The sequence below is a fragment of the Sipha flava genome, unplaced genomic scaffold, assembly GCF_003268045.1.
Source record: "Sipha flava isolate LNK unplaced genomic scaffold, YSA_version1 19923_pilon_pilon, whole genome shotgun sequence".
Taxonomy (NCBI): domain Eukaryota; kingdom Metazoa; phylum Arthropoda; class Insecta; order Hemiptera; family Aphididae; genus Sipha; species Sipha flava.
Window position 1 is genome coordinate 1 of NW_020272779.1, and position 18,503 is coordinate 18,503.

The 18,503-nt window shown below is 26.7% G+C and overlaps 1 protein-coding gene and 1 pseudogene across 1 annotated transcript; both read right to left on the reverse strand.

Moving 5' to 3' along the window:
• Nucleotides 1-1,778: 1,778 nt before the first annotated feature.
• On the reverse strand, nucleotides 1,779-8,783 carry LOC112681905 (fatty acyl-CoA reductase wat-like). Its single transcript, XM_025552258.1, has 10 exons — nucleotides 8,510-8,783; nucleotides 7,711-7,801; nucleotides 6,597-6,845; nucleotides 5,171-5,316; nucleotides 4,975-5,084; nucleotides 4,535-4,727; nucleotides 3,293-3,419; nucleotides 3,073-3,197; nucleotides 2,085-2,339; nucleotides 1,779-1,996 (listed from the first exon to the last, which is right to left on the reverse strand). The coding sequence occupies exons 1-10, from the start codon at nucleotides 8,623-8,625 to the stop codon at nucleotides 1,900-1,902; spliced, it is 1,509 nt and encodes a 502-aa protein (XP_025408043.1). The 5' UTR covers nucleotides 8,626-8,783; the 3' UTR covers nucleotides 1,779-1,899.
• A 1,018-nt stretch (nucleotides 8,784-9,801) lies between these two features.
• Nucleotides 9,802-16,573, reverse strand: LOC112681904 (annotated as a pseudogene).
• Nucleotides 16,574-18,503: the final 1,930 nt, after the last annotated feature.

Genomic DNA, 18,503 nt, shown 5'->3' on the forward strand with positions numbered 1-18,503 from the left:
AGTATACAAGATAAGATATCGTATTTAATTTATAAACAACAAAAAAAATGTTTAGCCGGTACGGGGTACGGGCTTATGAGTACCATTTCCTTATACAAAAAAAAACATGCAAATTCACAGCCCAAAACTAACTCATACAAAATAACTAACTCATAAAAAATATATTAAGAAATATAACTTTTTCTCAGTATTTCTTAATTAGGTCTATAACCTATTTTAACATGAAAACATTTTTTTCATGTAATTACCAGTAATTACCCGTTAATGCACAAAATATTTTAAATAATTTTGATGAATTAGGATAAATAAGTTCACTACAGTATTTTATTGCGTATATTCCAGTCTTTGTGTATTAAATATTTTAAGTTTAAAATTTCACATTTGTAACATGGTCTTGACAATATCAATATCAAGTATCAGAGAAATAAAATTTTATTATGTCATCAAATTCAATTGGTGGATAATCTGACTCGTATAAAAATAAATACAGTTTTACATAACACACCTTTAACATGAAATAGTAAATTTATTTAGTATAATAATAAGTATACAATTATTGTATTTACTTATTATCTTCTAACCATTAAAAACTGTTCTATGTTCCAAAAATATGTCTTCCAATCGCTTTATGAACGCATTAATGAATGGAATACACATAATAATTCGAAAATAGATTTATGGTTCAAATTCTAAAAATATTATCATATTAAATAAAATTATTATTTGATTATTGATAAATAATGTCAATTGAGTACAAATTAGTACAAAGTACAAATTTTAAAAATCATAGCTATTTTTTTCTATCGTTTTTACGCTATTATACTAAGAACACTATTTTATAAGATTTAAAAACAATGTCTAGGGAGATCTAACGTTTACATTTCCCCTTGCATACGTTTTTGATTTGAAAAAATATATGTATAATAGACACTGTTTATAATAACATTAAAAAAACCGGTCAATATTGGTCTTATTAACTGAGTCATTATAAAAAAAAGTAAACTGCAATTTTTTATTTGGATGAACGTAATTTGTATTTCATGTTTGTGTAAATAAAGTAATACATAAAATTTAAAAAAAGCATGTATGTATTTTAAAATTAAGTTCTTATTTATATTAATTAATCTTTTACTGTATTTTATTTAGCTTTTTTAATTTTTTTTTAAATTTACCTTATTCAAAGCAATATAATTTTTAACGAAACAACAACACAATCAGTATACATGGTTGTTATGTTATTGTCATTAAATTTAATTCAATCATTATTAATAAAATATTTTTTAAAATAACCAAAAACAGCCGTTATAAGAACAGACGTCATATAATATAACCGTCATACAACCGTTTAAAATTAGTACAAACTTTTGAGGAGATTTATCGGCACCCACAATTTAAAATCAATAATATTGATTTGTCATCATAACCGGTTTCATTACAAGCGGTTTCTATTTTATTTGATTACACGTATAAAATAAATATGGTTGGAAAGCTGTACTAACTGTTGAGAATTTTCAGGCAAGCGCTTTTTTAACGTAATCAATACGATATATGTGCTTATGTTATAATGCATATTGCTTCTGGTCTCATTTAGAACGATTTTTTAAACATGAAGATTTATTTTTGATTTCAGATCCATAATACGAATAATAATTCAGGTACGACACCGTACGCTATGAATACTTCCACTCGAAATCAGCTATACCTCATTACTTCAATTAATTAATTGATTAAATATAGTTTTTGTTACATTTTCATATAACAGATAACTCAAAAATCTGTTTTTTTTACAAATATATACCGTTTATTTATTGCAATCATCATATTCAACAACCCATGCGATGTATAAACGTTTTTAACTATAGTTATAACTTAAATATCTACCATACCACAAATAGACCGTTAATTTATTGTAAAAATAATTTTCAACAGTCTATACAATACGTACAGTATACAACTATTTAAAATTGAATGAAAAATATAGTAAATTATTAAAATCCTGAAAAAAATAAAAAATTTAAATAAATATATTAGTTTCGGTTTTAATAAATTAACTAATAAAAATCGATAAAAATATTATAGCTTACTTTTGGTATCTTTTTTGGCTTTCTGTAGTATCATCTGAATCTTTGAGAACATATTTTCTGCTTCCACTTATTGATTTCATTAAGTACGTTTCCCATTCCATACCAGATAGATCGAAAGCAAACAGTTTTTTATCTTTATCGCTCTGTGTCATTATAAGTGCTTGTAAATGTTTATCGTCAAATTTGAACTCCGAATTCACAAAATACATAATTTCTCTTATCATGATGTCCAAGTTTTTACATAATTTAACTACCCTGTGATAACAATATGATGTTTTTTTGTAATATTTTTCCACGGAGCATAGCAAATTAAACAGAAAATACTTAAAAAAAAACTCTCGCACCTTTCAAGTACATTTATTAAATGGTTATAAACATAGAATATTGAACCGATGATTTAACGCGTAGTTAATATTAAATTGGTCGAAATTATTCTTCCCGTTAATAAAATAACCGTTGAAAAAACTGTTAGATCAATTTTATATAGTAACACTGTGTTCCTATATTTCACAGGGAGTTACGTTGATTGGTAGCAATATATTGTAGAATAATTTTTCGTTTACTACTATTATATTATTACTATAATGCACTTTAACGAGTGAATGATGGTATATTACAGTATATTCTTTGGATAATAAATTATATTAAACCTATTTGATTGATAACAAGAACCGGTATCTTTTTTTTCCAACATAGAATCGGAACAGTTATTTTATTTTCTAAGAACCAGTGACGAAATATTTCAACAGTTCCTGTTCTTGGTCCAAGGATATACTTGCGATATAAGGAAACACATACGGGATAATACTCTCTATAGATCACGTATCGACAATAAACAACAATATAATCAAACGATCCAACAGTGATAAGGCGATTATTACAGTCACGATTTTAAATTTCAATCGGTTAGTTTAATAATAACATTATATGGAATGACTGTTTTCACGGTCTATAGAACTCACTAATGTTTTGCTTATAAAATATTTACCTAGTTTCTTTTCCGATGATCCATAAATATATATCAGCCAATGCTGCTGGCACGTAATGATATAAGAAAAATAAAATTGTATACAATACGTTTGAACTGTTAATGGTTACACTCGGCTTCCATACCTGCAAACAAAATAATATTTTGTTACACAATGTTTGTTGCACATCATTAAAATACTCGGGCTAACAATCGAATAAAATTATTATATTTTAAATACTTGTTTTTCGGATGTTAATTTTTTGTTCGATATTGAATCGACAATATAATCCATAGTATGGCCAAATATTAGTCGCGGTGCTGTGCTGTTCAGCACATAATTAAACACTGGGATTGAAGGAGTTGAGCTAATAAAAATCCAATAAAAGTTTGATTAAAATTTAACATGTATTATTACAATAATTATACATATTTTTAAATATCCATGATATTATTTTAACACTTAAACAATGTATTTTACACAATGCATGCAACATATACGTATATATATATACGATGTTTGTTAAAAATATACTTGGACTAGGAATACCGGAGTGGTTACAAATATTTAGTTACATATTGTTGAAAAATATCTCTTTCAAAATACTCTACTCCGGACGATATTCAGAGGTCCCAGTGATCTTGGAATTTTTCAAAAATCCTTCGGAACTGGTCAAAGCCAAAGATTAAATTATATTTCCGTATTCACTTTAATTTCCTCTACATTTTGAAACCATTGTTCTTTAAGCGCAAATTGTAGTCTTCGAGTTTTGTTTAAAATATTCACTAATATGTGGGGAGTACATATACTTATAATTTAAAACATTATTTTGAGTTTGAGTAGATTAACTGTTATAATATTTGTCCTGGTAATTTTTGAAGAGTTATTTTATGATTTACTGTACCAATGAAATAAAGTTTTTAACAAGTATAATATTATTATTGGTTCATGAAAATAACGGATAACACCGGAACAGAAATATCAACATTATAAGAGAATTTAAATATATATTGCTTGGTGATTTGAAAATGAAATTATTTTATTTTAATTATTTTCTATTAATATTTTTTTTATTTTTAAATAATTTAAAATAGAATTTATAAAAGTGGTTAAATTGCAAAAAGTTGTAATTTTAATCATGTACTCATACACAACCGTGTCGCTATAAAATTAAAAAACAATAATAAATCACCAAATTTGAGGTTTATAATATTAATTTTCTTGAGTGGAAAATGGCATTATAATGGTTATAGAAAAATCATTTTTTGATTTAATATTGAAAAAAGCTAAGAACTTATGGTATATTTAAGTTTGAATAGATAGCTTAACCATTTTTAATAAATTTAAATATCTATAATAATGAAATTAAAAATCAATGGTGCTTATTATTAATAATAATAAGTATTAGTGCTATGTATATTTTTTAAATATAATAAAAATTAAAAAAAAAACATCTTTACTTCAAAATATTATGTATAATACCGTGTTTTAGTAGCATTCCAAGCTGACGTGATAATCATATTTGCCACTTTATCAGCTGGCACGGCTCTCAAAGTAATATCTCGCTTCCCAGGTAACACGCGTATTACTCCCAGCCCTAGACCCAAACACAAACCGGTCAGGCTTTTTAGACCAGTTGCCCATCCGGATATCGGTTCTTTGTCAGTAAATAAGACTAAATAACACAAAAATGTTATTATTAATAATTTTTTTAATTAAATTAATGTAACTGAATTATAATAAATTAATAATAAATAAATGTATGTTGTAACAGACATTTTTACTTCAAACTCGAAATCGAATAAAAAAACCGTTAACATTTTTATCTCACATAAAATATTATGTTCAAATGCATTGCACATTTCACTTGGAATCTACAATTTTTATTGCTATTAAACATATATTATTTGTTTAATAATTACCAATAGCAGGTCTAGCAATACATATTGGCATATTTTGACCATATTGCTTAACAGTGTTCTCAGCAACACATTTCGACAAAGTATATGTATTTGGCCATGTTCCTAAACATCTTATAAAAGGCAAAATATATATTTTTAGTGTTTATTTCCAAAAAATTTAACAATTACGTGATATTTAAATATGTATAATATTTACTCTGGTGTTATAGAATCTATAAGCGAATCCGACATATTTTCAACCATATTGATCAACAAATCTCCTTTTATATGACAGTCGTGTATGGTTTCATCGATAACTGATTGGTTAGGGTTCGAAAACACAGTTGAAACATATACAAACGCCTAAATGCACAAGAAAATGTTTATTAAAGCATTTATTTGTAATAACATTTTTTAATGGAAATTTTCATATTTCATACATTAAATATTTTATTTAAATTAATCAAATTTCGAGAAATTGAATTAAAAATTATGACATAATGTTTTATTAAAATATTTGCATGATGATATTTTCTTCTGATTCATACAATTTTGATACGTTTCCACGTTGATAACACGAGGTTGTGAACATTTCGAAAGTAAAAATATGTGATGGTACAGGTTTTGATTAACCCGCGGCCATATGGGCAGAAAATCGATGCGCTAACACTGGACCGCCACAGCTAATTGTTTTATTTGTGATTTTACACCTACACCTTGTGTAGAGTATCCGCGTTGAGCAGCTAAGGATGTCCTCTCCGCGCACCACGTTGAAAAAAAAAACACAAATGTTATTTCGAATAACATTATTTGCAACTTTTTTTTTTTGCATTATATGTACATACGTTTATTGTTTATTTTTAATCTTTAATTATGTTTAATGCTATTATATATTTCATTTAATGGCATTCAATTATTTTCGTTTTTATTTAGTTGATTTAGTTTTTTGATTTTTTTTTTTTAATTTTTTCTGTTTAACGTTTTGAAACCCTGATACTCGTAGTAACTATTTTAATAAATCTACAGAGAATAGTAAAATCTGTGTTTTCTCAACAAAACATCACATTCATAACAAAATAAATGTTCAATGTCTTCGAAATTAAAAAAATTTAATATTATAAATAAACGGTATTATTTTCCTGTTTCAAATTTGTAATGATAAACTTCTACTTCGGAAAGTTATTGAATTTCATTACAATATAATAACATAATATATTTATTAAAAATAAATTTGTTGTAGCTTTCAAATGCATTAAATTTGATTTTATTATTATCAAAGGCACACAAATAATACGGTATTTTTGTATTTTGACCACAAACTAAAATTCAAAAAACTATTGTTTGAAAATTACAATTTTAATAGTAAGCCCAATGGACATCGTTAACAACATACACATATTGCTGTGTATTACTGAATGTCGATAAGTATTTTAATTTCAATTAAAATAACGCCTAATTAGAATATTTAATATATATATTAACTGTATAATAATGGTCTTAAAATTAAAATTCATTTGGTTTACCTTATAATTGTATACAATACTTGAACAGTTAAATATTGATTTGTATTTTAAAACAAACCCACGCCAGAATATGTTTACATATTATAATATTACATTTTTTTTCTTTTTTAGAATATTTACTTTCAACCTATCCATACGCCTAGCAATCAACAGTAAATCTCTAGTCGATCGAACATTGATTAAGCCCGTATTTTTGAGCGGTCCGTTGAATTTTGTTTTAGCAGCACAGTGAATTACGATGTCCATGTTGGCGACCAAATATTCTACATCGGCTACAGATAAACCTAAATTTGGTTCCACGCAATCACCTTGGATCAAGAACACCTTTTTGATAAAATCCGGTTGCTCGTTCCATAATCTGTCGAAGAGCTGTAATTGTTATAAATTCAAACTATTGTAGACAAAAAAAAAATTAACAATAAAACATATATTTATACTGTAGAGTCGTACTTATCCGGTCATCGATAGTTCGAACATCTGATTAATTTTGACCGACAAAGCAAAAAGTAAAAAAAATTTAATAACATTTAACCGCAATTTCAATTATATATATATACAATATTTATTTATGTGGCATCGAAAAATTTGAAAAATACATAGTTAGAAAAAAATGTTAAAAATACTATTCCTACCTAAACCTAGTTTGTTTTACATAACCAGTGGCGTACATACGGGAGGAGGAGCGGTCTTGGGCTTAAACTCCCCTAGGGCCAAAAAAAAAAAAAAATTGTTTTATTATTGATGACGTGTAATATATTCGTAGTTTCATTATTACGCTTTGAACTTAAAATATACAACTATACAAATATTATGATAATAAAATAATTATATTGATAGGTGTTTGAAAAGTTTTGTTAACTATGCTGTTTTTATATTCCAATAGCTATTAATTTACTGTAATGTAAAATTAAACTGTAAATTGGTAAAAAAGTTGTATAAAATAATATCTATTTATAGCAGTTATTTATCTTATTTATCTGTGCAATGAAAAAAAAAAAAGATGCGATTATTTTTGTTACCCCCCCCCCCCCACCCACCCCGAGCAAGATTGAATGTACGCCACTGTACATAATATTCTGTTTAATCCAGTTTTTCGAAAATTTTAGATAGAGTTCGGTACCATCAAGTCCGGATCATTAAGACTCTACTGTAGACATATACAAGTATAAATTCAACTATAAATAATAACTTATAGTTATAACACGATATACGATTAAATTTTGATGATACAAACTGCAGAACTAAACATCTCACGTAATCGGACCGCCGGTTCTTTATTCTTCTTTGGTCTGACCAAAAGAAAAAGTTTATTTATTACACATGATCTGTAAACGAAGAAAATTACATCAATATAAACCGCAGTTGAATACACTATTACTGCAATTTGCAAAATATCTGGATAAAATTTTGCTTGAGGAAGCGTGCGATTTTGAGCTAAAAACATTCAATCAATCAACCTTTATAAACATTAATATTTGGATGGTTCAACGAATTTTGTTGAAATATTCGATTTCATCAAAATTTAATATTCTAAATCTTATACAGTTTAGCGATCGAAACCTTTGGGTCAAAATCTTTTATTTTATTGCCTACTAAGAAGTTAATCATTCGTGAAAAATCTCGCATTCAATTTTCAAGCAGTAAACATTAAAATTTAATATTTTTACTAATTATTAACAAAAAATTATGTAATGTTTTGTATTTTTGGTTAAGTTTCATCAAAATGTGTATATTAAAATCGGTACAAATAAAATTTACTCATATTTATTTTTGATATTCATATGTCAAAGTAAAGCCAACTTATATACTAATACTTATTTCAAGTATAACAATGATGAGTATTGAAATACTTATCACAGCCGCCGAAAAAAAAATTTGAATTCAATTTATATATAAATTAAATATAAAAAAATCATTAAAATAAAAAAAAATCAGGGCAATCCTCGCTAAACTTAGAATCTAAAATCATAGAATTGAACGGAACTCAATTAATTTTACATTATATGCTACAAATATAAAATATAAATATATACCTAAGAAGTTTTTCGATTAGTAAATTTCCAATAAATCCAGTGGCACCAGTAACAAATACATTCGAACCCTCATAAAATCGCTGTATCTCGCTTAAAGGTTCAACTTTTTTTATCATATTTTTATTTTTATTTATATTTACATTAACTGATACCTACAGTTAACCGAATTATAATATCACTTAATACTGTTTGAAATTAAGAACTAAAAACTATTTCTAACAAAATATTATACGAGTGTAAAAACCAGAGTATACGAATAATATCCAAACTTCAATGGATGAATAGAATACGTGATTAAAAACAAACCAACGAAGGCATTAAATACACTATTAACATAAGTGCATATTATGATGATTTATTCCAATTCAATCTATTTAATGGTTTCTCATTAACCTATAGAGCATCAAACGATTGGCACTACATTATAATATATATTAATAGAAAATTCTGTATACTATAACATACATAAACATGGTTACCTTATGAACGAAACAATTCACAAATGGCACTTCAACACCTCAACAAACGATTACTCAAATAATTTTATAATTTTTATTATGTACCGATTGTAAATAGACAGCCGTAATACAAAATTAAATATTAGATATTTATGTTTTGGTGATCATGTGATAGTTTTTTGTTCCGTAAATGATCTCAATTGTAATAGTTGTACACAATTTAAAAAAATAACCTATTTAAACATTATATTTTCTCCAATAAAAATTGGGCAATGAGGGTTAGAATCTCAGGGTCTGTACCTCCGAGAGAGCCCAACGTCTTAAGCTTTTTATACAAATTCTATAATCTTATTCGCCGTAGCACGAGATACGAATTTGAATATTTTTATTATACTAAAGTATGTAAAATTAGTATATAGGTATATCTTGGCCAAATAAATTTAAATAAAGGAGATCTGAAACCAATCAGCCCTGGGGCCCCCAAAATTTCTCATCGGCACTGATTATTATTTAGGATAGATTACAGCAAAACGGAAAAAAAAGCATATACAAATAGAATTCTATGGAAAAATGGTTTCAAATTATTTATTTATTTATTTTTAAATTTAAGTGCTCAAATGGACAATTCATCACGGAATTTATATACATTACAACTAATATCCATGATAATAAAATATGAATTATCGTTTGTTACTAACGTTCTGCGACTTAAGAAAAAACAAACACAATAAAATCATAAAATTTGGATCACAATTAACGACCGACTTCTTACGTTATCTAAATATCACGCAACTCATCCGCTGTTTTCACCTCCATGCCCTTAAACTTCACGAATTATTCACCGACATACCTATTAATGTACCAATTGGCATACAATTTTTTAACTGCAAATTTCCTTCGTTGAATCCGCATTTATCACGTATTTAATATAGTAATTTCCAATTGATTAAGTTTATTAATAAGTATTAATTATTAATTAAATTATTAATACGTACGGAACAATAAAAAATAACCCATTCTAGAAATATATACAGGAAAAGTTTATAACAGTGCATAATACAAAGATAAAATATTGTTTTATATGTTTTTATATATTTTTTTTATTTTAGAATTTATACAATCTATACATAAAAAATATAATGAATGTTTTTCATAAATATAATGTAGTATCTTGAATGACTTAAGGGAAGAATCAACCAGTGAAGTCAGTAAACTCTTAATTACTTCTGTATGTGTTAGATAAATATATAATCTAAAAAACTGAACGTATACAAATAGTAAAAACTATATAATTGATTAAATTTTAATCTGCATACGATATAGTACCTCTTATAGAAATATATATACGATCAACTCGATCAAAGTACGATTAATATTGAACTAAGTTTAATGAAACGAACAAAAAATAAATAAATATCAATCGAGTAAAAATGTTTATTTATAAGTATAAATGTAACAGTTCATTATAATATGTGTTACTTAGATGACATAAAAAAAAAAAATAGTTCATAAATTTAAAATACTATAATTTAAACTTAAATACAAGGACAACTATATAAAACATTAAAAATGTGACAATTATAATAACTCCATTGTGTTATACGAAAACCCTGAATAAGTAAAACGATTCTTTTATTACTTAAATATAAAATTAAGTACATAAACAAATAAATAAAACATTATAATAATCATGATTGTAATCAATCCATAGTGTAACACAAAAAATCCTGAAAAAATAAAATAAATATTATTTTTTTTTCCGAATAAATACATTTCTTAAACCATATATTTATTTATTAAAAAAAAAAAAATATTGAAAATAATAAATTTCTACCATACCGTCTCCAAATTTCTAGGTTTGGCTTTCCGGACTCGTGAAGTACGTATTTCATACAACCCCGAATACAGTTTTCATAATATGAATCCCATTTTAAATCGACCATGTTCATATTAAACAATAACTTATCGCAATCAGTTTGTCGTGAAATCAAATCCATTACGTTATGATCGTTGAACTTGTATTCAATTAGTGTGAAAGGTGACAGGATATTTTGTAACTTGTAAACTTTTTTATAAATTCTAACAGCACTAAGTACATGATTATTTTTGTCTATTATTAATATAATATAATAATATACACGACATCGAAAACAAACTAAGACATTTTATTTTATTACCTTATTTTGTGACTGGTAAATCGTAGAAAAATATCTGCAAAAAATGCTGGTATGTAATGCAATAGGATGAATAAAACAATGTAAAGTGGTTTTGATGAAGTAAAATATATTCTTGGGTACCATAACTGAAAAAAATGCATTAATACTGATTTATTTTATTACACTCGATTTGTTACATAGCATTTAAACCAAAATCCGATCAATAATCTACCATAATTTTAATTACAGAACCATATTTAAATTGAATTTTTCGAGTATGTAAGTTTTTTATAACTGATATTTTAGAAAACTACATCTATGATCAGGATCATTCGTGGTGAAGAAAAAAAATAAACGTTCAAATATTTTATTAGTGGTAAGTTATGTTTTATTTTGATTTTCGATATCGGGACTTTTAATAAAATCGAGACCCCTCCCTCATTTAATTAATCAAAGGCCTGTATTATTTTTAATCGAACTCTGAACGTGCCTAACCTTTAAACTCTAAAAATCTTATATCGAATAAACGTAATTATGACAATTACCTGTTTTTTTGGAAATAATTTTTTTTTTAATCCCATGTTTACAAGGGCATCCAAATTCGAACAAAGACGTACTTCGGGAGCCATGTTAACGCATACGTAATTAAACACTGGTATTGAATTGTTTATACTAAAAGTATATAAAAAAAAAAAAAACTCATAAATAATATTTACATTTAATGTTTAACCATTTCATTTATATTTATATTCCATGTCAATTTCGGACGTAAATATTTAAACATATGAATTTAGCTAGACAAATAGACAAGTAGTTGAAATGTGCGAACAAAGGCAAATTAAAAAAAAAAAAACCAAGTATAAAGGATCTTGAAATATGCAAAACTTTTCTCTGTCCTTCCAACACAAACTTTGAATAGTTATGACTGATACAAGACACTCAGGTGTATTGAAAAAAAATTTTAACGATAACATTTATGAAATATGAAATTAAAGTTCTAGGTTACCATTTGATAGCCATTGTTATGAATATATAAATTAAAGTAATTATTAACGAGTTATTAACAATTATTAACGCAGATTCGCATAAAAATAGTAACCCTTTGTGGTACAATGGTCATTAAATAAAACATTTTCAAGTATTTACCAAAGTGTGATACAAATACCGTTGGTCATTTTTAAATCATAAGGTAAACAAACATTTAATTCAATTATTTTGTAATCTAGATAGAATCAACCAATATATAAAATTTTGTTTTAAAATATTAATTCGAATAAACTTAAAAAAAAAAAAATGTCCATTATTTATGGCTATATACCACTATAGTATAATCAAACATATACATCGAAATACCAACAATTTCGTATAACATATGTTAATTTCGACGACTCCAAAAACCGCACACTTTTTTAAATTCTTGTAACCAAAAACCGCATATTTTATAATGATATATAATTTATAACTTATTATTTATTATTTATACTACATATTTATTTAAAAACAATTTATTGAGGTACAATGTATAAAGACATTGAAAAATGTTAAATATAAAATTTAAAAAAAATATATAAAAATGTTTGTGGCTAAAATTTTTTGCCGACGTTTTTTTCAAAAAATTAAAATATAAATAAAAAAAAAAAATTGCCCCCTTTATTACTATCTTCTTCTTCTTTTTCTTATGGTTTATAGGACCTTTAAGACCATCCCGTTTCACAACCTTTATTACTATCAATAGTTTTAAAATCCATTTATAAAAACACTTTTTTTTATAATACATGTATAAAGTTTACGTTATACCACGCGTTTCGGTCGACAAATGTACTGGTTATTTTTTCGAGCACATCAACGTGCCATAAGATAAGTTTTTGAATGTAACAGTTAACTTTACAATTATATATACAACATTCGTCTATACAAAATACATTATATAGTGAGGTTTTTTATCCATTATAAGCGTGCGGTATTTGGCTGTACGATATACCTACCTGGCAATCCATTAAGTGTGCGATTTTTGTCTACCAAACTTTTTGGGGTTGAAATCAAATGTTTGCGGTTTTTGGATACAACCGTTAATTCAAATCAATACCTAGTGACGCCGGTGTGCCAAGCGCTTGATACGATAATGTTTGCCACTTTATCAGAAGGAACCACAGCTAGTTGTACGTTTTTCGCAAACACCACATGTATGGCACCAATTACGGATCCAATCGTCACACCATTTATGCCATCACAGTTGCTCATCCAGCCGGGTATTGGCTCACTGTATGTACTGACAACTGAAAATAATAATTACAATGTATACAATAACATTGATTAAAACATTAAATCAATTATTATTAAACAATACATTTTTCATTTAAACTTATAGGTATGTTTAGAAATAAAAAATCCAAACTTATGTTTTTATCCTTATACCCTCCATTATGTTCGCCCGACGGCTACCAGAACATAGTTAAGGTTGTTCATTTTAAAATAAAATATTAAATAATAATAAAAAAATAATAAATTATGTTTATACTAGTCGATGTTAAAAATAAATATCAATATTTCAATACCTCATTTACATATTAAGATATTTATTTCAATTTGTTTCTAAAAAAAAAATGGTAATTAAACATACCGATTCCAGGTCGAGTAATGCAAACTGGCATGCCGCTTCCATACTGCTTAACAATATTTTCCGCAATACACTTGGAAAACGTATAAGTATTCGGCCAATCTTTTAATAAACTTAACCAAAAAAAAAATAATCATGTACGTTAGTTAATCTGAATTATTATTTTCTTCGAATCGTTTTGACGATATAAAACACATACTTGTCGGTCACCGAATTCATAGCTGAATCCGTCATAATTTCAGCCATCTCTATTAGAGCATCGCCTTGAAGGTGACTTTCGTAAATTATTTCATCGATATAATTTCGATTACAATTTGAATACGCTGACGAGACGTACACGAACACCTATTATTTTAACAATATAATAACCCATAACAATGATGTATAAGTAAAGATTTACGTAGCAAGGATATGAATGAACAAATGTGACGAATGAACGAATAAACAGAGCTTGGCATTGGTTTAAAAACCGATATTTGATACCAATCAATACCAAAAAACCCAATAGCAAAATCAAAATAAATAAAAATAAAAAAGTATGAAACCTGGTATTTTAAACCAATATGAAAATGAAAAAAAATTTAAAACTAATTTTCAAAAGAGAAATCGGAAGTAAAAATCTAAAATAGTAAATTAATATAATTAAAAAAGTGAGCATTGGTATAATATTATGGTATGTATTATAGCTATATCATAGATAAACGATATACATAACCATTTTCTTAGTAAATAGTACTTAAAATGTTCGTATAATAAAATTCTGAAAAAAAATATGATATGACAATGTTTATCTATAGCTTATAAATGATAGTATTCCTACCAACTATAATACCTCTATGGTCATCGATATACCGTTTCCTGGTAGCAAAAAAATTTTAATTTAGCTATAATTAGATGGGAACTTCAATTACCAAGTATTATTGTTACAAATAGAAACTAATTTAAAATCAAATTAATTAAAAAAAATATTCAATAAATAATTATATTATTCAATAGTAAAATAAAGTATAAAAATACCGTTCAATTACTTTTAAAATAAAAGTATTTAAAAAAAATGTTCAATACGTAAAAAAGTAATTGAATAATTTTAACGGTTTACGTTAAATTAGAATAAGGTACTTCTTAGTAACATTTGTAATATTTTGATATAAACTAAAGGTCAATTGATTCACTAAATTTAATGTTATGCGTGTCAAAAGAATATGAGACGTTTTACACGAATAGATAAAAAATCGTTGTTGTTCAAAATAATGTACATTGTCATAACAGCGCTTTTGTTTTTTTTTTTTTTATTTAGCGCGTGCAACGTCCACCGTTGCACTGAATATAAATATACTTGGTATACAAAATTAAACACCGATATTTAAAACCAAAATCTGAACAGGTAAAAATAAAAATCGATTTATCAAATTAAAATTATCAAAATTAAAAAATCAGAAACGGCAAAGACCGATTTTAAAAACCAAAATTGAATTCGAAAATTTTGAAGGTATTAAAACCAAATGGAAACAGGATAAAATATAAACAATTTTGTGTGACTGGATTTGAAACCAGAAAATCTTAAAACCCGTATTTAAAACTGAAATAGAAACCGATAAAATCAAAAACCGAAAATCGAGATTGAAACAAAACTTAAGATTTATCATTTTAGTTTCAAACCCTGATTATAAGGACACGATATTATGTTGACTCTTCGATCGTCAAATCGACGAGACAAGCTCGCTTTGGACATATTGAAAATATTATCGTTTCCACCGATAACGACATCAAACTCGTTTACCTTTAACCCGTTCATCCGTCTGGCGAGCAGCAGTAGGTCCCTGGTGGATCTGACATTGATGAACGTCGTCCGTCTTAACGGTTCGATGAAGTTTACGGTAGCGGCGCAGTGTATCACCACGTCCACACGTGCCACGAGCAGCGCCTTGTCCTCTTCCGACAAACCCAAATCGGGTTTCTCGCAGTCGCCAATAACCAGGGTGATTTTCCGAATGAAATTCGGTTGAACCACTTTTAGCCTGTCAAACAACTGCACGCGCAAGTTTTACCGACTAGGAACTCGGATTTATTGTATTTCTATCGAAAAACCTACCGGCATGTTGAACAGCTCATCGATTCTCGTCTCCGGGCTCTTGTTTTTTCTTCTTGCGCACCAAAAGGAATACGTTGCTTATCGGGCATGATCTATAACGTTTCGATAAACCATAATAATAACGGTTTATTAACGATCGACGAAAAATTATAAATCATTGACTTAAAATATATTATTATTAATTTTTTAATTTAATTTATTTATATTTCAAAGGTTTTGTTAGACGAAATTCCCAATTTTCTTCATAGTTGCCAAAAACTTATAAAAGTTAAAAAAAATGACAAAATTTACGGCATACCGTTTTCCATTTAGAATGAGAAACTGAACCACCTAACCTATCCTGACCTCTTCACTCAAAATATTTTTTTTATTTTTTTTTTTAAGCAATGGTACTCGTTCTTTGTTTTCAATTTTATAAAACTAACACAGAAATATCGTTCATCTCTCCCTGTATTTCATTCGACAATGAAGTCTCACCCGACTTAGGAGTTTTGCCCTTTTTTTAACATGAAATTGAAAACGGTTTTATATTATAGCGTTATTATTGGAAATAATATAAAAATACATTGATATCGTTTACTCACCTCAGTAGCTTTTCTAACAACACTTGTCCAACAGCTCCTGTCCCTCCAGTTAAAAAATACATTAGTGCCGTCGAAAAACGTTCGTATTTCACTTTTAGTGGCATCTCTAGATTTTAGATTATCCATTTTAAACAGAAAGCTGAAGCGTTTACCTGGAGCGTTATGAACCTTTGTTGTGGATGCCTTTAATTTTACCCTAGGTAAATTCATAAATAGAACAATAGAACTATGATTCATTTATGGTAAATTATTCAATTAAACACAAATAGTTTTTTTTATACTTATAATATGTAATGGTTAACATGAATAAATTTGACGCTGCATTTTTCAATACACTTGAAAAAAAATAGTTGAAAAATAATTAACAAAATTGACTTGCATAATATTATGCGTAGCATTAGCTTTTGTATTACATTTTATAATTTAGTTTTTTCCTAACAAATAGTACTGTATCCTAAAAATGTATTATTTTATTTATAAACCTACCTTTTTTACTTACTGAATAACTAGAAAAATCAATCGATAAATCTACTTGAACTTTATATAACTATAATGAAACTTTAGAAAATGCAGTGTTTATGATCGAACACTGATTATGTAGTATAATTTTTAGATACATTAATGTAATTTTGTTCAATATTAAATACAAAATAAACCACTTAAAAATTATTTTAATAATTATTTGGAAAATATTGCATGGTGATAACTTTAAAACAGAATAATCAGTGTTTAACACAGTTATGTATCCAGATTGGAAATTGAAGGAGTGTAAACATCTCTTGGATAAATTATATGGAGTAATGGAGAGATGAATGTTTTGATATCTAATCTATATACATCATGGAGATTTTTTACACGAAAAATCTTAAAATGAAAAAAAAGAGAAGCTCCTGGGTTGGTTATGACTCCACAGTCGAGTAGTATATAAGTATAGATAAATGATACTACTGTTTTGATTTTTTAAACTTGAATTCAATGTATTATTTGTCTCAGAAAAACTATTCTTAGTGAAAGAGGTCAGGATCACTTTATTTTTCTGAAAATGGTTAATATGGTGAAACCAAATTTTTTAATAAGGAAAGTTAAACTTTTAATTTTCTAATTTTCGCAACAACAAAATAGACATGTACAATTTAAGAGATTCGAAAATTTTAAGTACTTATAAACTTCATTAATATTACGAAACTAACGAAACTATGAAATATCTTTTACTAGGTAACTAATATCATTGAATGGAAATTCGTTAAATTATATTATGTTCTAAATATTACAAAATAACAGCAACTGTAATTGGTATATTTATTTTCAACAACATTTATTTTGGTTTTTTAGAACTTTTTATTAAGAAATCATTTGAATGAACAGTTAAAAAATATGATTTTCTTGGCCAATACTAAAAAGTAAAATCATTTTCATTGAAGATCAATGATATGATATAATGCATAATGCAAATAATAAATATGCATGTAACGGGTAATCCAATTAAAACGCAGCCCAAACTTTATAGCATCCTAGACTATAAAGACTCCTAGTATATAAATAAGCAATAATAATAATAATAATACACTTAATAAGAAAGATATCTGGCAAAATAAAGCCAAAAGTTTTTTACCTACACGCAATGGCGTTATTTCAGTTTTTTTTTACAACAGGGCAGTCGACGGCTTATTTTACCAAAGTAATGTTTAACGGTGGGGGTAAACCAGCCCAAAAATATAATGATTTTTACTTGGTTCATAATTACTAGTATAATTCACGTCTCGTATTATGATTAACACTTGGGGCGTATTTATAAATAAATAATGGGGAGGGGCACAAAAACACACTAAATACGTAATCATATAAATACCCTTAAAAAACAAATAGAATAGTATGCCAAGGAAATTTCAATGAAGGGGAGTATTATAAATTATAATTAGGGTTGCCATACGTTCCGAAAAACCGAGATTTTCACCGTTTTTGGACTTCATGTTCCGAAAAACGTTTTCAGGACGTCCAAATTTCCCGACTTAGACGTTTAGTGGAAATATAGTATTGTTTAATTTTTAATTTCAACCATTTTATTTCAAAGTAAATTTTTAATGGTT

Bases quoted from the DNA above. Each gene is read 5' to 3' on its own strand.
- LOC112681905 (XM_025552258.1), bottom strand. From the start codon at position 8,625: ATGATAAAAAAAGTTGAACCTTTAAGCGAGATACAGCGATTTTATGAG. The intron at 4,728-4,974 runs GTAATTATTAAA...TGTGTTATTTAG, and splicing joins TATTGCTAGACCTGCTATTG to TCTTATTTACTGACAAAGAA. The intron at 1,997-2,084 runs GTAAGCTATAAT...TATTTTTTTCAG, and splicing joins AGCCAAAAAAGATACCAAAA to GATTTTAATAATTTACTATA.